The 22370-nt window shown below is 36.1% G+C and overlaps 1 protein-coding gene across 2 annotated transcripts in view; it reads left to right on the top strand.

Moving 5' to 3' along the window:
- The window catches only part of TBCK (TBC1 domain containing kinase), a gene marked incomplete at its 5' end in the record, with an annotated part of 228033 nt that overhangs the window by 103655 nt on the left and 102008 nt on the right, over positions 1-22370 (top strand). For both annotated transcript variants that reach the window (XR_014296711.1, XM_082653866.1), the window contains 2 exons: positions 14496-14532; positions 15531-15692. Coding sequence is in view for 1 of the 2 variants with exons in the window: in XM_082653866.1 (XP_082509992.1) it covers positions 14496-14532; positions 15531-15692 (199 nt within the window). The remainder of the gene's footprint in view (positions 1-14495; positions 14533-15530; positions 15693-22370) is intronic.

Raw genomic sequence — 22370 nt, 5'->3', positions numbered from 1 at the left:
AGCAGGCGACTCTCAACGACTGCGCCACCAGGGAAGCCCGGAAGATTTTTAATCACAGTTTCAATTCAGTGCTTGTGATTGGTCTGTTCATATTTTCTATTTCTTCCTGGTTCAGTCTCAGAAGGTTGTGCATTTCTAAGAATGTGTCCATTTCTTCCAGGTTGTCCATTTTATTGGCATATAGTTGCTTGTAGTAATCTCTCATGATCCTTTGTATTTCTGCAGTGTCAGTTGTTACTTCTTTTTCATTTCTATTTCTATTGCTTTGAGTCTTCTCCCTTTTTTTCTTGGTGAGTCTGGCTAATGGTTTATCACTTTTGTTTATCTTCTCAAGGAACCAGCTTTTAGTTTTATTGATCTTTGCTATCATTTCCTTCATTTCTTTTTCATTTATTTCTGCTCTGATCTTTATGATTTCTTTCCATCTGCTAACTTTGGGTTTTTTTTTTGTTCCTCTTTCTCTATTTGCTTTAGGTGTAAGGTTAGGTTGTTTATTTGAGATGTTTCTTGTTTCTCAAGGTAGGATTGTATTGCTATAAACTTCCCTCTTAGAACTGGTTTTGCTGCATCCCATAGGTTTTGGGTCATCGTGTTTTCATTGTCATTTGTTTCTAGGTATTTTTTGATTCCCTCTTTTATTTCTTCAGTGATCTCTTAGTTATTAAGTAGTGTATTGTTTAGCCTCCATGTGTTTGTATTTTTTACAGATTTTTTCCTGTAATTGATATCTAGTCTCATAGCATTGTGGTCAGAAAAGATGCTTGATACGCTTTCAGTTTTCCTAAATTTACCAAGCCTTGATTTGTGACCCAAGATATGATCTATCCTGGACAATGTTCCATGAGCACTTGAGAAGAAAGTGTATTCTGTTGCTTTTGGATAGAATGTCCTACAAATATCAATTAAGTCCATCTTGTTTAATGTATCATTTAAAGCTTGTGTTTCCTTATTTATTTTCATTTTGAATGATCTGCCCACTAGTGAAAGTGGGGTGTTAAAGTCCCCTCCTATGATTGTGTTACTGTTGATTTCCCCCTTTATGGCTGTTAGCCTTACGTTTTGAGGTGCTCCTGTGTTGGGTGCATAAATATTTACAATTGTTATATCTTCTTGGATTGATCCCTTGATCATTATGTAGTGTCCTTCTTTGTCTCTTGTGATAGGCTTTGTTTTAAAGTCTGTTTTGTCTGATGTGAGAATTGCTACTCCAGGTTTCTTTTAATTTCCATTTGCATGGAATATCTTTTTCCATCCCCTCACTTTCAGTCTGTATGTGTCACTAGGTCTGAAGTGGGTGTGTTGTAGACAGCATATGTACTGGTCTTGTTTTCATTTCCATTCAGCCAGTCTGTGTCTTTTGGTGGGAGCATTTAATCCCTTTACATTTAAGATATTATCGATATGTATGTTCCTATTACCATTTTTTTAATTGTTTTGGGTTTGTTACTGTAGGTCTTTTCCTTCTCTTGTGTATCCTGCTTAGAGAAGTTCCTTTAGCATTTGTTGTAAAGCTGGTTTGGTGGTGCTGAATTCTCTTAGCCTTTGCTTGTCTGTAAAGGTTTTAATTTCTCCGTCAAGTCTGAATGAGATCCTTGCTGGGTAGAGTAGTCTTGTTTGTAGGTTTTTCTCCTTCATCTCTTTAAATATGTCCTGCCACTCTCTTCTGGCTTGCAGAGTTTCTGCTGAAAGATAAGCTGTTAACATTATGGGGATTCCCTTGTGTGTTATTTGTTGTTTTTCCCTTGCTGCTTTTAATGTTTTTTCTTTTTAATTTTTGAGTTTGATTAATATGTGTCTTGGCATGTTTCTCCTTGTATTTATCCTGTATGGAATTTTCTGTGCTTCCTGGACTTGATTAACTATTTCCTTTTCCATATTAGGGAAGTTTTGAACTATAATCCCTTGAAATATTTTCTCAGTCCCTTTCTTTTTCTGTTCTTCTGGGACCCCTATAATTCGAATGTTGCTGCATTTAATGTTTTCCCAGAGGTTTCTGAGACTGTCCTCAATTCTTTTCATTCTTTTTTCTTTATTCTGCTCTGCAATAGTTATTTCCACTATTTTATCTTCCACGTCACTTATCCGTTCTTCTGCCTCAGTTATTCTGCTATTGATCCCTCTAGAGCATTTTTAATTTCATTTATTGTGTTGTTCATCACTGTTTGTTTGCTCTTTAGTTCTTCTAAGTTCTTGTTAAACGTTTCTTGTATTTTTTCCATTCTATTTCCAGGATTTTGGATCATCTTTACTATCATTATTCTGAATTCTTTTTCAGGTACACTGCTTGTTTCCTCTTCATTTGTTAGGTCTGGTGTTTTTTGCCTTGCTCCTTCATCTGCTGCGTGTTTCTCTGTCTTCTCATTTTGCTTAACTTACTGTGTTTGGGGTTTCCTTTTCACAGGCTACAGGTTCGTAGTTCCCGTTTTTGGTGTCTGTCCCCAGTGGCTAACGTTGGTTCAGCGGGTTGCGTAGGCTTCCTGGTGGAGGGGACTAGTGCCTTTGTTCTGGTGGATGAGGCTGAATCTTGTCTTTCTGGTGGGCAGGTCCACCTCTGTTGTTATGTTTTGGGGTGTCTGTGGCCTTATTATGATTTTAGGCAGCCTCTCTGCTAATGGATGGGGTTGTGTTCCTGTCTTTCTAGTTGTTTGGCATAGCGTGTCCAGCACTGTATCTTGCTCGTCGTTGAGTGGAGCTGTGTGTTGGGGTTGAGATGGAGATCTCTGGGAGATTTTCGCCATTTGATATTACGTGGAGCTGGGACGTCTCTTGTGGGCCAGTGTCCTGAACTTGGCTCTCCTACCTCAGAGGCACAGCCCTGATGCCTGGCTCGAGCACCAAGAGCCTGTCATCCACACAGCTCAGAATAAAAGGGAGGGAAAAAAAGAAAGAAAGAAGAAGATAAAATAAAGTTATTAAAATAAAAAATATTATTAAAAAAATTTTTTTAAGTAATAAAAAAAGGACAGACAGAACCCTAGGACAAATGGTAAAAGCAAAGCTATACAGACAAAATCACACACAGAAGCATACACATACACACAGAAAAAGAGAAAAAGGGAAATATATATATATATATATCGTTGCTCCCAAAGTCCACCTCCTCAATTTGGGAAGATTCGTTGTCTATTCAGGTATTCCACAGATGCAGGGTACATCAAGTTGATTGTGGAGATTTTGTCTGCTGCTCCTGAGGCTGCTGGGGGAGATTTCCCTTTCTCTGTTCGCACAGCTCCCGGGGTTCAGTTTTGGATTTGGCCCCGCCTCTGCGTGCAGGTCGCCTGAGGGCATCTGTGTCTGCCCAGACAGGATGGGGTTAGAGAAGCAGCTGATTCGGGGGCTCTGGCTCACTCAGGCCGGGGGGATGGAGGGATATGGAGTGCGGGGCGAACCTGTGGCAGCAGAGGCCAGCGTGACGTTGCACCAGCCTGAGGCGCGCCGTGCGTTCTCCCTGGGAAGTTGTCCCTGGATTACGGGACCCTGGCACTGGCAGGCTGCCCAGGCTCCGGGGAGGGGAGGTGTGGATAGCGACCTCTACTTGCACACAGGCTCCTTGGTGGCAGCAGCAGCAGCCTTAGTGTCTCCTGCCCGTCTCTGGGGTCCGTGCTTTTAGCCGCGGCTCGTGGCCGCCTCTGGAGCTCCTTTAAGCAGCGCTCTTAATCCCCTCTCCTCACGCGCCAGGAAACAAAGAGGCAAGAAAAAGTCTCTTGCCTCTTCGGCAGCTCCAGACTTTTTCCCGGACTCCCTCCCAGCTAGCTGTGGCACACTAGCCCCCTTCAGGCTGTGTTCATGCAGCCAACCCCAGTCCTCTCCCGGGGATCCGACCTCTGAAGCCCAAGCCTCAGCTTCCAGCCCCCACCCGCCCCGGTGGGTGAGCAGACAAGCCTCCCGGACTGGTTAGTGCTGGTCAGCACCGATCCTCTGTGCGGGAATCTCTCCGCTTTGCCCTCTGCACCCCTGTTACTGCGCTCTCCTCTGTGGCCCCCGAAGCTCCCCCCTCCGCCACCCGCAGTCTCTGCCCGCAAAGGGGCTTCTAGTGTGTGGAAACCTTTCTTCCTTCACAGCTCCCTCCCAGTGGTGCATGTCCCGTCCCTATTGTTTTGTCTCTGTTTTTTCTTTTTTCTTTTGCCCTACCCAGGTACGTGGGGAGTTTCTTGCCTTTTGGGAGGTCTGAGGTCTTCTGCCAGTGTTCAGTAGGTGTTCTGTAGGAGTTGTTCCACATGTAGATACATTTCAGATGTATTTGTGGGGAGGAAGGTGATCTCCACGTCTTACTCTTCCGCCATCTTGAAGCTCCCTCTCAAGACAATCTTTTTCTTCGGTACACAGTGCAAGTACTTTATGCATACTTCCAATTTTGTCTCATGGAACATTTTAAAAGATATTTAACAAAATTAATAATTTTTACTCCTTCACAAGAATATGACTTCTATAATTTAGTGCCACTACCTTGATTTGTGATGAGGTGCCAGTAGTTTTATTCACCAGTGGGTTTTTTTACACCATTAGCGCAAATGTTAACATAGTAAAAAAGAGCAAAAACGTTTCAGTATTGTTATAAAAATAGCTTTGAAGTTTGGGGCCCCTGAAGGGTCTTGAAGGTCCCCAGAAGTCTGTGAGGACAATTTGGGTAAGCACTCAGACACTGGTGTCAAATGGGGCAGGGTTCTCATCCGGACGCTTCAACTTACTAGCTAAACACTTGTTAGTTTTTCTTATCCACAGTTCTCTTAATGTTGATTATAATAAATCTTACCTCTTAGGATTATTGTGATGATTAAATGAGATAATACATATAAACCGTTTAACACAGTTCCAGGTACATAGTTAGTATTAAGGGCTTAACCATTATCGGTGTTCTTGTTTTACTTATTAGAATCTGTTCATGTTGCACTGTTTCTTTGGTTATGTTAATATGATTTACATTTTAAAAAGCATTATATTACAAGCTATAATGGATATATTATTTTGCTGCATTAGTTAACAAACACTTTGCTGGAGGAAGTATGATACTAACAACAATAAAGACTTCCTTGTTTGTCCGAGTTGGTGAGATTGCTACTTCATTTTAAATTTTAACCTTTTTTATTGCTTGATTTTTAAGGTACTTTTCCGTCTCCCAGAAGGTGTTACATAGCGCGTCTTATAGATTCAATACAGTCATTAATGTGCCAGGCACTGTGTTCCATACTACTTTGTTTTATCTATAAGAATGCAGTATTTATTGGCTGCTTTATTAAGATAAAGATTAGAAACAGATAATCTTTTGTTTCAGGGTTACTGGTTCACAAAAATATCAGAATATAATTGTTTTCTATTTAAAATATTCTAAAGAGTTGCTCTGTAAATCACTGTTATCATATAGATTTGTAATTCTCACCTCCTGACTTTTGTCCCCTTGTTGCTGGTTATGAAGGCAGGTTTTGTACTTGCAAATGTTTCCCCAAGATTCTAAGAAGATAGGAGTACTGTTAAATAAGGAGAGCTATTTATTACTGCTTTTGCCTGTATTATGTAGTTTTTTTTATTTACGTGAAACCCTTTCCCATTCCATCGAATTTATCCTGGTTTAACGTAAGCCATCATCTTTGTTCATTGTTGAAAAAGCTAACAGTCTTTTGAATGAGTAACACAATGGAACAATACAAATGTTTTATGGGACATATTCTTGATTTTCAAGAATTTTCCTTCATATCAAGTCATGTTATTTTATATGTGGTTAAGAAGGCAATAGTGAGTCAGATATAGACAAAATAAAGGATCTTGTCGAATTTGAAAAGTTGAGGGAAAAGATTTTATGTAAGAATTTTTGAAATTTTGTGAACTCAGAGTAGTTGACATGGGATTGAGGAATATTGATTCTGAGAGCCAGCAGGACTAGAAATACTTTAGCCTTCTTCGTCTGTGCCTTGCATTAATTGAGTCTACCTCAACCTCTGAAACATCATGTACAGTTCCCAGTGCTCAGGATTCTCTTCTCTTTACCTTCCACTCCTATCTCCTGGTTCCAAAACATGTGTAGCTTTTGTTAGATGACTTCATGAGGTTAACTCAGAATTTTGGTTTGTTGAAATACTTTCCGATTGTAGAAGCTTCTGGGCTGTTATTAAGAATGATAATTGTACTTCCTATGCTGATATCTGATATATGCCACATCTTCTGCCAGTTGTTTTAGAGCCATTAACTAATCTTCACAATAATCCTAAAGGTTCAAAGAGATATGTAGCTACCAGATGACAAAACCAGAGTTTCAAAGTTTCAAGAAAACATATGAAAATCTACTGCTTTGAAAACCTGCTGTTTTCAAGCATCCTTTACTTGAATGGCTAGATGTACATTTTTCTAAGGCAGAGAATCATTGCAAGGCATCCATCTAATGGTCAACATGCATTTTACAGAGGTGGCTTACGGTAACTTAAATATAAAAATGCTTTTGACTTGAGGTAAACAGAAAATATGTTCATTAAAAAAATAGATTAAGAAAGTCAATTAGAAGGGACTCCCTTTTGTATTAATTTTTATTATTACTATGTATATTAGAGAGAGAGAACACATAATATGTTTGTAAATAAATCCATTTGACAAAAGATTCACCTAGAGTTTATATTATAAGAAATATTTCCTTTTTTAATCTTTTTCATTTTTATATATTTGTAAGTTTTTGAGCCTTAATTTTCTGCTCTTGAAAATCAAGTTAATGAGCCCCTGCCTTTGTTTTTCCTATTGATGTTTCTAACTTTGACATTACCAGACGATATAGAAAGGCTTCATGAAATGGTTAATAACACTATACTTTCTTGATTATTGCTAGGGGGCAGTATTTACTCAGCTGACTCAGCAGACTAGCACTAGGCTAATTCAGGAACATAATTTCATGATCTGGAGAAAACAGAATGTGTGAATGTATGATTTCTTTTCACTGGGTTTGTTTCCACCTTTAAATTGGGAAGTAGCTAATAATATCTCTAACTTAATAAGACTAATTTTATATATTTTTCATATTTGTAAGAAAATATTTCATTATTTGTTATTTTTTTTAATTAAAACCTAAACTACCCTAGTATTCAAAATTATCTTATTTTGCTGTCTTTTTTGTATCAGACTGTATTATGAAGATATAGCAATATGCTAAGAAATTATTTAAGATGAAAATATCAGTTAAAATTTTAATAGGGAGAAATAATAGAAGGAATAAATAACAGGCATTACAGTCTCACAGAGTATATTACATATTTATTTACTTGACTTTAGTTGGTAAGCAGTGACTGGGGCTGGTGAGAACCTAGGAGTTGCTATATATTAAAGAAATTTATTCAACTTGAATTATTACTTTTCAAATATTTATTAGAATATGCTTCATTTTGCTTATTTCTAATAACTTTTCATAATTGTTGTCAAAGTATAGATATATAGTTCAGCATTTCAAGTTTAATGTTTTTTCCATACTTGCCAGTATTTAATATGATGGATACACACACACACATACACACCCCAAGGAAGATTAACTGATTTTCTCTTTATTTCATATGTATTGAAAACTTCTAAATAAATTGTGTAATCTTGTGACTATTTAATCTTTTAATCTGTCCCTTTCAAATATCTTTATTATATATATTTCATTCTTTCAACAAATATTTCAGTGCCTATTATGTACCAGACATTTTCCTAGGCCCTGGTTACATAAATGGAAAAAAAAAACGACAGAAATCTCTGCCCTCATTCAACTTATATTTTAGTCGGGGGCAGACAATAAAGATAAATATACTTTGTGGTATGTTAGGTAGTGATAAGTAGTGAACAAAAAACAGCTAAATCAGGGACATGGAGGTTAAGTGCTCAGGTGAAGGAGGGATTGAATATTTCAGTAAGGTAAAGCCTCACAGAAAAGGTGACTTCTGAATAAATGCCTTAATGAATTGAGGGAAAGAGCAATCCAAACAGAAGCAACAGCAAGAGCAGCAAGAGCTACAGCCCTGAGGTGTAAGCATTCCAGGGATGTCAGAGGAGCAGCCAGGAGACAAGAGACCAGTGTGACTGGAGCACAGTGAACAAGGAGGTGAAGGTCAAAGAGGTAATTGAAGGGCCAGATTACACAGTCTTATAGATCAGGAGTCCCCACCCCGCTGGCCAGGGACCTGTCCCGGTCCCGGCCTGTTCGGAACAGGGCCGCACAGCAGGAGGTGAGCGGCGGCGGGCAAGCAAGCCAGAAGCTGCGTTCTGCCACTCCCCATCGTGGCTCGTGTTACCGCCTGAACCATTCCTCCCCTCCCGCTGCCATCCGTGGAAAAATTGTCTTCCATGAAACTGGTCCCTGGTGCCAAGAGGGTTGGGGACCGCTGTTATAGATCATAGTTAGGACTTTAGCTTTTACTGTCGGTAGTGGAAAGCCACTGAAAGCTACATCTTCTTATCTAAACATTTTAACAAGATCATTCTGCCTGCTGTGGTAAGAAAAATCCAAGGAGGGGCAAGATGGAATCTAGAAGACTAGTCATGGGCTATTGTAATAATCTAGGCAAAAGATGATGGTAGCTTGAATCAGGAAATTAGCAGTAGAAGTGGTGAGCAGTTTTCATATTCTGGATATATTTTGAAGGTAGAGCTGGCAGGACTGCTGGTGACAAATGTACAATGTGGAAGAAAGAGGAGATTAGAATGATTCCACAGTTTTGTTTACCTGAGCAACTGGAAGAATAGGATCGCTCTTAACGAAGATTTGAAAGACTGTACTTGGAGGCACAGATTTTGGAAGCAGTGTCAGGAGCTTAGTTTGGGACATGATATGCATATCTATCAGATATACAAGTGGAAATGTCAAGTAGGCATTTGTACATACCAGTTTGGATTTCAGGAGAGAGGTCTGGGATAGAGCTGTAGATATAAGTCCTCACATCATTTGGAGAAAATAGAAGAGAAAAAAATTCTAAGCACTGAATATAGGGCATGCCAATATTTAAGTCAGGGAGATAAATAGGAACCAACAAAAGAGATGGAGAAGGAGCAGTCAGAAAACTAGATGAATGTGGTTTCTTGGAAGCCAAGTTAAGGTGGGGGGCAGGTGGTTAGAGGAGGTGAGAATAGTAAATTATGTCAAAGCCTGCTGATTGGTAAAGACTGAGAATGAGAATTGACCATTAGATTTAGAAACATGGAGACCTTTGATGACCAAGAGAAGAGCAGTTCTGGTTGTGAGGTGAAGGCTAGAACCTAATTGGAGTGGATTGAGAGAATATTTAATGAATAGCTACTGCTCTTAATGAACTGTAAGATCCTTAGAAGCTAGAGCTATGCTTTCTTCACTGCTTATCCTATCAGGCATAGAGTGAATTCTCCCTAACTCTACCTCCTGTTCTATTCAGACCTCCAACAAATTCCATGAGGCCCACTCACATTAGGGAGGGCAGTCTGCCTTATGAAATCTACTGATTTTCATGTTGATCTCATCCAGAAACACCCTTAAAGACACATCCGGAATAATGTTTAACTAAGTGTCTGGGCACCTGTGTCAGTAAAGTTTACACATAAAATTAACCATCACAAGAACCATTGACTTCTGTTGTGGTTATTGCTATGGCTGCCTTTAAACCTACCAATTTGTTATTTTTATTCTATTTGTCCTATCAGTTCTTTGTTCTCTTTTTCCTTTTTATCTGCCTTCTTCGGATTTGTTGGATATATTTTTTGTGATTCTATTTTATCTCCTTTGTTAAGACACTAGCTATAACTCTTTGTTGTTTTCTTATTGGTTTCTTTAAGATTTACACAGTGGTCCTCAACCAGGGGCAGTTTTGCCTCCCACGGGATTTTTTGGCAAAGTCTGAGACACTTTTGACAAAACTGAACAAGTGCTACTGGCATCTAGTACAGAGACTGGGTTGCTACAAAAATCTTAAAACGCAAACTACACCTCCCCCTTGAAAGAGTTGTCCAACGCAAAATGTGAATAGTTCCGAGGTTAAGAAATTCTGGTTTATACTATAATTCTTTAACTTATTATAATCTGCTTTTAAGTAGTATTATACCACTTCACATATAGTATAAATACTTTACAACATATACCTCCATTTTACCCTCCTGGCATTTGTATTATTGTTGTCCTACCTTTTATTTCTACATATATTATAAGCTCCACATAAATTATTAGTTTTGCTTTAGAGAGTCACTTTTTTTCTGGTTGTGCCACGCAGCTTGTGGGATCTTCGTTCCCCGGCCAGGGACTGAACCCAGGCCCTTGGCAGTGAAAGCGTACCGTCCTAATCACTGGACTGCCAGGGAACTCCCGAGAGTCACTTATTTTTAAAGATTTTTTTTAAATAAAAGTTTTTTATATTTAACTACATTTTTATAATCCTGAGTCTCTTCATTCTTCTGTATAGGTCCAGATTTCCATGTGGTATCATTTTCCTTCTGCCTGAAAGACTGACTTCAGCATTTCTTATAGTGCAGGATTGCTGCTGATGAATTCTTTCAGTTTCTGTTTGTGTGAGAGTCTTTATTTTACCTTTCTCTTTGAAAGATATTTTTGCTGGACATACAATTCTAAGTTGATAGGTTTTTTTTTTTTAATTACTTGAAAAATGTCGCTCCACTGTCATTTTTTGTGCCCTGTTTTTGACAAGAAAACATTCCTCTCACTGATGCTTTTACATAGTGTGCCTTTTTTCTCTGGCTGTGGTGTAAGATTTTTTGAGAAATCTGATTATGATGTACCTTGGTATAGTTTTCTTCATGTTTCACGTGCTTCAGGTTCTTGAGATTATTTACTCTATCAGATTATAGTTTTCATCACTTTTGAAAAATGTTCAGCTATTATTTCTTCAAATATTTTTTTCTGTCGCCTCTCATCTTCTCTCTGTCTTTTGCAGTCTCCAATAACATATTCAGCTGGTTGAAGTTGCTCACTGATGCATAGGACATGTTTTGTTTTTCTTTATTCCCCCTGTCCGTATTTCATTTTGGGTAGTTTCTATTGCTGTATTTTCAGGCTTACTTATCTCTTCTTCTGCAGTGTCTGATCTGCTCTTAATCCTATTCAGTGTATTTTTTAACTCAAACATTGTATTTTTCATGTCTAGAGAGGTTTTTTGGTTCTTTTTTATATCTACTATGTCTCTACTTAACGTGTTCAATCATTTGTTAGATTTTTGAACATATGTATACAGATATAAAAAGCATTTTGAGGGCTTTCCTGGTGGCGCAGTGGTTGAGAGTCCGCCGCTGATGCAGGGGACATGGGTTCGTGCCTTGGTCCGGGAAGATCCCACTTGCCACGGAGCGGCTGGGCCCGTGAGCCATGGCCGCTGAACCTGCGCGTCCAGAGCCTGTGCTCCGCAATGGGAGAGGCCACAACAGTGAGAGGCCCACATACCACAAAAAAAAAAAAAAAACATTTTGACATCCTTGCCTGCTATTACAAACATTTATGTTAGTTCTTTGTCCATTTTGATTGAATGATTTTTCTCCTCATTATGATCATTTCTTTTCTGCTACTTTGCACTACTGATTTTTTTACTGAATTTCAGTCATTGTGAATTTTACCTTGCTGGTTATTGGATATTTTTATGTTCTTGTAAATATTCTTGAGCTTTTTTTTGAGATGCAGCTAGGTAACATTGAAACAGTTTGATCTTTTCAAGGCTTGCTTTTAAGGTTTGTTAAGTGAGACCTGGGCAGCATAGTTTGGGAGCATAATTTTGCCCCATTACTAAGGCAATATACTTTTGAGTACTCTACCTTATGCTTTGTTTATTTCAGGGTTTTAAAAAAAATTGTAGCTAGTGGTAAGGTGAACCATGCCTGGCTTTGTGTGAGCCTGGCATGTTTTCCCCCTGATCCTTTCAGGTGGTTCCTCCTCACTTTGTGTTCTTCCTCATACACATGCTCTCTTCAGTAAAAGGGATTGTTAGTTTTGTTGCTGAAGTAACTCAGGTAAGATTCCTAATGACAAACAATTGGCTTTGATCAGAAGGGTAGAGCATAATATAATTTATGTTATATCCTTAAAAGCAAGAAAAGTTAAATAATACTGATGGAACTTACATATACAGACTGTATGTTTAAATTTAAATTAGGCTGAAAATTCAGAGTTTATTATATTTTATTGTTTTCTACAACCAATACTCTATAGTGAAGTCACATACCTCTGTACTCCTCAGTTTCCCCATTTGTAATGGCTGTGTCAGTGCATATAAGTGATAATCTTGTAGGGAGCAATGGGTTTATTTCACATACAGTACTTAGATTTTAAGGTAGTCTATAACTGTACTTACGGTTCTTGACTGGCATTTAATAGCATAGATACTCAATTGTGTATAATGCAAAGAAATATTCAACTCTACTTATAAATTCACAATTGATAGGTGCTGAAAAACTATTTATTTAAACGCTATAGGTAGTACAAAAATCTTTGTCTAATAGGAGCATGCAATGACATAAAACATAAAAGTAGAGCTTTTTCAGATTTTTCTATAAATTATTATTGGTTTTTGATACTTGTTATTAACAAAGGAGATTTTACTCTACTTTTAGAAATTAAGAATGATTTCTCACTTTCAAAATCTCACAAAATTAATTGGTGTGTGTGTGTGTGTGTGTGTGTGTTTCATTTCTAGAGAGTAAACTTAGGAAAATAAATTTGTCACTCATCTAAAGAACCAAATTATTTCATTCCTGGATCTCATTACTTTTATGAAGCTTCCTGTTAATTTAGAAAGTGGTAATAGGCATAAGCTTCATAAAAATTTTTTAATGAGACATTTTGGACATTTTTCAAATATCATCTCATCATGTTTCAAAAAATACTCAGTAAGGGTAACTCAACACTGATGAGGACTCTTCAAATCTTAGGAATATTTTATTCCTAAGAACAAAGTTCTCCTTTGAAAAGTAGACCTTTGAAATTAGCATGCTAGTATTGTGTTTGGATTAGGCATTGTCTTGAGTGTAGTCTTTGATGAAATGAAAATACTCTGTGGAATGAGCCTTGGCCAAAGGATCATCTGCAGCATTTGTAATAGATGTCATTATTTAATAGAATATTTGTGATAATAATTATAATTATCTAGATTCTCTTTTATTTTTTAAAATTTTTATTGAAGTATAATTGATTTACAATGTTGTGTTAGTTTCTACTGTATAGCAAAGTGATTCAGTTATATATATATATATATATATATATATACTTTTTTAGATTCTTTTCCATTATAGGTTATTACAAGATATTGAGTATAGTTCCCTGTGCTATACAGTAGGTCCTTGTTGGTTATCTATTTTATATACAGTAGTGTGTATATGTTAATCCCAAACTCACAATTTATCCCCCCTCCTTTCCCCTTTGGTAACTGTAAGTTTGTTTTCTATGTCTGTGAGTCTATTTCTGTTTTGTAAATAAGTTCATTTGTATCAATTTTTTAGATTCCACATCTAAGCAATATCATATATTTGTTGTTCTCTGTCTGCCTTACTTCACTTAGAATGATCATCTCTAGGCCCATCCATGTTGCTGCATATGGCATTATTTCTTTCTTTTTTATGGCTGAGTAATATTCCATTGTATGTATATACCACATCTTCTTCATCCATTCATCTGTCATTGTACACTTAGGTTGCTTTCATGTCTTGGCTATTGTAAATAGTGCTGCAATGAACATTTGGGTGCACGTATCTTTTTGAATTAGAGTTTTCTTCAGATATATGCCCAGGAGTGAGATTCATGGATCATATGGTAACTCTGTTTTTAGTTTTTTAAGGAACCTTCATACTGTTCTCCATAGTGGCTGTACCAATTTACATTCCCATCAACAGTGTAGGAGGGTTCCTTTTTCTCCACACCCCCTCCAGCATTTATTATTTGTAGACTTTTTGATGATGGCTATCCTGACCAGTGTGAGGTGATACCTCATTGTAGTTTTGATTTGCGTTTCTCTAATAATTAGTGATGTTGAACATCTTTTTATGTGCCTCTTAGCCATCTGTATGTCTTCTTTGGAGAAACGTCTATTTAGAACTTCTGCCCATTTTTTGATTTTTTTTTTATATAGAGCTGTGTGAGCTGTTTATATATTTTGGAAATTAATCGCTTGTCAGTCGCATCATTTTCAAATATTTTCTCCCATTCCATAGTTTATCTTTTCATTTTGTTTATGGTTTCTTTTGCTGTGCAAAAAAAGCTTTTCAGTTTAATTATGTCCCATTTGTTTATTTTTTTTTATTTCCATTACTCTAGGAGGTGGGTCCAAAAAAATATTGCTGTGATTTATGTCAGAGAGTGTTCTGCCTATGTTTTCCTCTAGGATTTTTATAGTATCCAACCTTACATTTAGGTCTTTAATCCATTTTGAGTTTATTTCTGCATATGGTGTTAAAGAATGTTTTTAATCAGTGGAGTAGACCAAAACATAGAGCTTTTTTTACCATTCAGTTTACTGGAAGTCATTCTAATTATCTCTTTTATTTCCTCTTTATCCATCCCCTGCATCCCTATCTTTTTCCACTCATAGCTCTATGCCATCCCTTGGTTTCTCACCATGTTTACTCGTAAGTATCATTTTCCCTTTTCTTTCAATATTGTATTAGCAAAAGAACAGCTTCATTCTTCCCCAGTATATTATAGTTACAGTAATACTAAGCAGATTTAATTACATGAGCATCCTTATGTAATTCTAAGGTAATATAGTTGGGTAGAAATTATTTTCAATTGTTCTGACTACTAAATATCAAAAAGGTTGTTCTATAAGATGAAAACCTATCTGATATATCACGACATTCATAAAATCTCTGACCTCTATTGAAAAATAAATTAATATTAACTATAGTATTTACATAGAGTTTTGGAAGGCAACTGTTACAACCAAATCAGACTCAATTTTTAGAGATTGTCTAATAACTGATACTTTTGTTATTTCCTATCCTAGAATTCCTCTAGAAATAAACAGTTTATGTGAATATGTAATACTTTAATCAGTTACAGATATTAATACAGTGGATATGCTGCTTAAACATGTACATTTGATTCATGGAATACAATATTTGAAGTAGATCTGTATGCACTGGACTGGAAAGATGTTCAGAGTATTGATAAATGAAAAAAAGAAAGTTTCCAAAAATAAAAAATTGCTAATCAGATTTTTTTATGGGAATTTCAAAAAGCAGTTTTTAGAGTACATAATAGAAATATAATGATACTGAATCTATAACAATACTAAAATTCTTCTAAGTATATAAACTTGTGAGAATAATATGACCTGAAAATTCTAGGAAGAAACAGAATGAATGTAACAGCTATACCAAGATTGATAGTGGTGACTAGAAAATATCATCTATTTGATCAATCTGATTATCAGTTTTTTAAGATGCCTTAGGAAGCAGTAAATCTACAAAGCCAAATACGCATTTTATAAAAAACAGTTTGCCAGTATTTGTTCTGTAATAGTTTTGACCATAAGGGAATTACCATGTCTAGTAAAGTAGCTTGTTGTTGTTTTAATTTTTTATTTTTAATCTCAATTAATTTATTTATATTTGTCATTTTACAGATGTATTTCCACTGCACAAAATTTTCCACCTCTGGGATACCCTACTGCTTGGGAATTCCTCCTTCCCATTCTGTATCGGAGTAGCAATTCTTCAGCAGCTGCGTGACCGGCTTTTGTCTAATGGCTTTAATGAGTGCATTCTTCTCTTCTCTGATTTACCAGGTATAGATATATATAAATGGAATTACTAAGTGAAATTTAATTATAGGATAATGAGACATTCTTATAACAATTTGCAAAAATAATCATACAAGCCTTCAGAATCTCTTCTGCTTGAGCCTCATCATCCGTCTCTGAATTGTCTCCCTTGTATAGTACCTGTTCTGCTGGCCCAGCATTGTAGATATAAAACTGGGTCATAATAGTTCACTATCATTTACTTTCATGTCAGTGATGCCATCAAAAAGGTAAAGAGGGCAGGGCAGTGGGGGCGGGTGGGGTGACACATTTGCCTTGCTTAGGATAGGCCTATTTATCTCCAACTGATAGAGAGTAAATAAAGGCCACTTGGGAAGGGGTTTGAGAATCGATAAGTTTATACAGAGATGTAATTCACATGGAACTTTGCTCTCTCCTATCCATAGCTGCTTGCTAACAGTTTGACAGTTTGAGGAAAGGAGAAACCCTGTCCTCTTGGGAGAGCAAGTCACACTCCAGGGAAATTCCATTTATACAATGCAGGATAGTAAGTCAAGCTATATATTGTATTCATAAGTGAGGAGCTTGTAAATTTAGGAGTTGAATGCTTAAGTGTAGAAATATTGAATGTAACTATGGTTTAAGCTTTGATGCTTTCGCTAAAAAGATGAAAGTAATATGGTTACATAGGATATAACAATCTGTGGAAGAAAAAACTGAACTACATTTTTGTGGAAACCAAAATGTTTTTCAAGTAGAAAAATTCTGCTTTCTTCAAATAGCATTTCATTGGCTCCAACCCTTCTATGTGTTTATTGCTGTTCTCCATATTTTCAGGCAGCCACAAGTGATTGCTGAAAATAAACACACTTAAAATTATCCAAGAGATAAATTTGTCTAAAAATCAAAGAATAAAAGAAAGGTACCTTAACGCTATATATTTAATAAGTACTCTCAAAAGAAATAAGAAAACTGCTGCCTAGAAATAGAGACACAGATGTAGAGAACAAACATATGGACACCAAGGGGGAAAAGTGGCAGGGGGTGGTGGTGGTGGTGGGATGAATTGGGAGATTGGAATTGACATGTATACACTAATATGTATAAAATAGGTAACTAATAAGAACCTGATGTATAAAAACTAAATAAAATAAAATTCAAAAAAAAAAAGCTAACTGTGAGGACTTACACTACAATAAACCTTCAAAGGGATACAAGCTTTCAGTTATAAGATGAATAAGTTCTGAGAACCTAAAAGACAACATGGTGACAGTAGTTAATAATACTGTATTGTATGCTTGAAATTTGCTAAGATAGTAAATCTTAAGCATTCTCACCACAAAACAAAAATAGTAACTATGTGAGGTGATAGCTGTGTTAGTTAATGTGATTGTGATACTAATTCCACAAAGTATATGCATATCAAATCATCCTGTTGTACACTTTAAATATGTACAATTCTTTATGTCAATTATACCTCAATAACGCTGGAGGAAAAACTAAAAAAAAAAGAAAAGAAAAGAAACCTGCTGCCTACCCCAATTTTTATTTTTAGTGGATGATCTGTACCTGGTAGTTTATCATCTTTCTGTTGTTGAAAATCTTCATCCTTTTTGGGAAAATAATAGCAAAAATTATTGGATTTATTTTAAAACTTCTACTTCCCCTTTCCCCCCAGATTAAAAGTATTCACCATCAGCTTTCTAACTTACCAAACTTTAATTAAAGTTAATTATTTCTTGTATCAACAAATAGTTGTTTAGTTCTTATGTTTTTTTTTCTGGGAGATTCTTTATGAAAATCGAGCTCTCTCTCTTTTTTTCCTATTGGTGTTGAACAGTTACAGAAAAGCTACTTTTGCAAACTACAAATACTGTCTGTACCGTGCAGATATTTTCCTGTTGTTTCTAAATTGCCAAAGTAAGCAGAGGATGATTGATTAGAATTAAAAGAATTTTTCTATTTTCTATTTTCTATTTTCTATTTTTCTAACATTTTTATATGTTAGGAATGATGATTGTGCATTTTCAAGTAAAGTAAATTTAATACCTTTCCAATTTTGTGCATAAATATTCCAGTTATACACTGGTGAAGGAATCTGTTTTCATATTGTATAGGCAGATTAGTGGTAATTCTGCTTGTACATTAGAATAGTCATTATTTCTGAAATCAGAAAGTAAGAGTATATGTTTGTTAGAACTGACTCATTGAAAAGGTAAACACTACTTACTTTTGAAAGTAGGGTGCCTCTATTGATATGAATTGCATTGATCCTCAGTGCCATTATTCTGGCTCATCATTTACTTGGTCACTATATGATTCCAGTTGGGGAAGAAAAAAGTTTATAAGAAAAATGTGACTTAAGAAAAAAGAAGGGTGGAGGGGTTAAATGTAAACTTTGCCTTTAAGTACACCTGTGTTTCCTTTTATTTTTAATCACAGTGCACTTATTTGGGATGTCTTTCCTAATTAGATCTAATAGATGTCTTTTTTCATCATGTTGAGCCCACTAACTGTACTTGATGCTTGAAGGAACTGGGAAGTGGTCATGGGAAGTCCTAAAAAGTGAATCCAGATTAATATACACACAAACACACTGAATGTGCCTTTTCTAAGCAAAATATTATGTGACATAAGCTTGGAACATGTTTGAAAGAAAGAAAAAAACATTTTTTAAGTCTACAAAATGAGAAGAGATAGGCTAACTCCATATTTCACCTTAATTCTTGAGATAGACTTTGTAGATAAAGATAGGTTAGGATTAAACATTAATTTGAATTTATTAAATATATTGTGCTTTACTGAAATCCCCACTTAACTGAGTTTAAAAGCATAAGTAATCAATCAGAACAAATTTAACTAAATTCTTTGCTGAAGCAGATTAGCAAATTCACTGTTCAGAACATCTGTTGACAGTAATATGATGGAATCGCCATCCAGTTGGTAACCTTGTAAACAAAATAACCTCGCATTTTTTTTTAAGTTGTCCCTTTCTAGTTGTTTCTTTCTACAAAGAGGGGCCCAATAGTCTAGTGGTTAAGAGCATGGAATGTGGAGCCAGATAACCTGGGTTTTAGGTCCTAGCTCTACCCCTTACAGTTGTGTGACCTTAGGGACATGACTTAACCTCTTTGTATCTGTTTCCTTAACCCTGCTTATATGAAAATGATAATTGTACCTACCTAATAGGATTGTTGTGCTAAATAAATCAGGACAACTAAACAACTTAGAGCAGTGCCTGGCAAAGAGCAAGTGCTATGTAAGTGATTATTATTATTAATGTTATTACCAGCAGCATGATTATTATGATTTTCCTCACTTTTTCCTTTCTATCATGACTGCTTTCCTATTGGTAAAATAAATGAAGCAATCACCCCATTTGGCTTTTTCTATGTATTATTGAGGTAGATATCAATCATATAGATTTCCTTATTAGCAGAAGCAATGGAGAATTACCTAAGAAGTCAAGTAAGCCTTCAATATATATATATGCATGTATATTATGACTAAGAAGAACATCTCTTTTCATTGCTCAGAGACAACATAGTATAGTAGATAGCACAGTCTTTGGAGTCAAGACATACGGGTTTGAGTCCTAATTGCACCACTCACTACCTGTGTGAATTGGGAAACTTTCAGTATGGTTCTGCCACTGAAAAGGGTGATCTGTAGAGTGAAATAGATATGAGTTTACCTCCCAGCTCTGGCATATAGTAGCTGTGTGAACCTGGACAAGTTGTTAACCTCACTGGAAAGAGAGTCCTATACATTATGAAAGTTTCAGTGAAATGGAGATAAAAATATCTGCTTTAGTGTTAGGGTGAGCATGAAAGATAATATGCATAATGTACCTGATGCAAAACCTGCTACCAAATATGCATAACTATTTTTTAAAGTACATGTGGCATGTAATATTTTAAACATGCAAAGATGTGTAACATTCAATCTTTGTAAGTTCCTTCTCCTTTCTTCCTCCTTTTCTTAACTTCATACTAACCCTTTAGTTCTTGAAGAGAGAACACAGCAGAAAGGCATTATTATTTTTGCCAAAAACTGCTTCCAACTTCAGTTCCCTTTAGTAAATGGTATAGTGTGATGTCACATTACAAAGAAGTACAAGTGGTGCTAGAAAATTTTGCTGAAAGTTCTTGACATGTATTGGTTTGTGTGTCATTTCAGTACTAAAGGAAATAACCATGAGAGCAGTCTATTTGGCATTTCTCATACAATCTCAAAATAGTGGTAGGGTATTTTGGAAGAAATACTGGGTTTTTCATAGCGCCATCCAACACTGGATGTTGGCTACAGTTTCCAAGGTTACCACCCTGTAAGCCCAACTATAGGTTGAGGTCCGTCATCCTTCAGCCTGTTCTCTGATATGATTCTGCTATAGTGTCCATCTGGCTGACTTAAAAAAAAAATTTTTTTGAGGATACACCCAAACAGTATTCAAGATGAGTATGATAATCTGAATAAAACCAAAATGGTAATAATTTTAGAATGGATTTGTAATGGCTGAGATGTTTAAATGCTTTTTTGTTTTGGTGGTGTATTTCCTTTGTACAGTTGAAAATTAATTCAATATATTTATGTCATTATGGTGGAAATAAATACTTAGAATGCATATCTTTATACCTCTGAACATCTTCAAAGATAGGAATTTTTCAAAGTAGGAAAGAAGTTTTTCTTAGAGAACCTATACAAAGAAATTGGGAAATCTGTGTGGAAGAATGCTTAATTTACTCTCAGAGATTAAAATAGTTACTTTACCATTAAAAGAAAAAAATACGTACATATAAACTATTTTTGAAGGAAATACTGAGTATATTGAAGGGACTTGAGCATAGGAAAAGTAAATCCTTTTTGCAGGAAGAAATCAACAGTTGGCTGAAACATCTTAGTTGTGTGATGTATGTTTTATTACAGAAGCTTAATTAAAAGAAAACGTTTTAAATAAAATTTTAAGGTGTTATCTCAATATTACCTACATACTTTACAATAGAATTCATTTTCAACACATACATGAAAAATACCAGTAGTATCTATTATGTAGCACTTCACTAATTCCTCAAAAATGTTGTATTAATATCTTAAGTAGCTAGCAAAGGGTACTTATCTTTTCTGACTTAAAACAATTTTGTAATGCAGTCTTTATCATTATTTAGCATAGCATGGAATATTTCATGAAAACCATCCTTTTTTTTTTTTTTTTTTGCGGTATGTGGGCCTCTCACTGTTGTGACCTCTGCCGTTGCGGAGTATAGGCTCTGGACGCGCAGGCTCAGTGGCCATGGCTCACGGGCCCAGCCGCTCCGCGGCATGTGGTATCTTCCCGGACCGGGGCACAAACCCGTGTCCCCTGCATCGGCAGGCGGACTCTCAACCACTGGCCCACCAGGGAAGCCCAAAACCATACATTTTTTGAGCCACACAGTTATGTACCAGATTGCGTAAGATCTATAATAAGAAATACAAGCCATTTTTTTGGAAATCGATGAGAATGAGAGAGTGAGGAGGAAATTCAATTTAGTTTATGAAATCATAGATTTTTAAGGTACTTTTGACAATCCCTGTGGTAGGAGAGTGGGAAAGAAGGTCAATGATAAGTGATCTGGGTTTTCTGTTTTCCATTCTTTTTCTTTCCTTTTTTTTTTTTTTTGAATGGGGGTGGGGTTCAATGAACAGTTTCTTGCTTACATTTAGGAATAAATATAAATTAAATAGGGTTTTCATAATATAATGTAATCTCCCAATTGTAAACAGTGGCCCACATTTTTAAAAACTGTAACACTTGAGCCAAGTATAACTGATTGTAGCCAGTAGGCTACTAATGACTCCTTTATTAAATTAATAGTTATAATGGTGATAAGTGCTACAGAAAGCAATAGGAATTTATAACAGTACACTACCAAGTCTGAGGGAGGTAAAAAACCTTCTCTAAGAGAGTGATGTTAAAGGTAATATCTGAAATTAATCGACATTAGAATGTGAGAAGTGGAGAGAGGGGAGAATCTTCTAGATGGCAGGAAAAAAATGCTTGAAATCCCCCAAATAACTGAAGGAATTGGAGTGGTATACTTAGTGCAAAAGGGAAAGTGATTAGAAAAGAGAATGGAGAGGTGGACAAAGAGGTCATGGAGGATCTTATAAGCCACGTTAGGGATATTTAAAAATAAATTTGTAGAAGTATTTTCTTTCTTTTCAGTGTTTTTGAAAGAATGAAAAAGTATCCCTGAAAAGAACATCAGGTCCCAAAATCGAATGCCGTATTGATATTTGTGGAGCATTCTGGTCTCTGAACATTCCTTTCAAGGAGCTCTATCGTGAGCAAAAAGCAAAGGATTCTTAACATAAGTGCCCCCAGTAGGTATCGATAATTCCTTTTTTCTGGCTTGTGGAGAGCTGACCAGGTGAAAAAGTAGAGCAATGGTAGTACCCAGTTATTCAGTGAAGGTTTTGTATTGTCAGCCCTCTAAGATTTGATACCATTTTACTTGAAGCTGAGAATCCATAATTATTCACATTTTCTGCTTATAGCTACGTAATGTTAATGCATGTATATTTCTAAGCACATCTTCCTGGAATTACAAAAGGACAATCATAATGGAAATTAAATATGGAGATTTTAGCTATGGTCCTCCTCTTCCCACCACACCCATAAAAATTACATGTTAAGATTTAGATGGAATATTAAATTCTTCT

This window comes from Grampus griseus (assembly GCF_964374135.1).
Source record: "Grampus griseus genome assembly, chromosome: 4".
Taxonomy (NCBI): Eukaryota; Metazoa; Chordata; class Mammalia; order Artiodactyla; family Delphinidae; genus Grampus; species Grampus griseus.
Note: the sequence above shows the minus strand (reverse complement) of the source record. Positions and strands in the feature narration are given on the sequence as shown.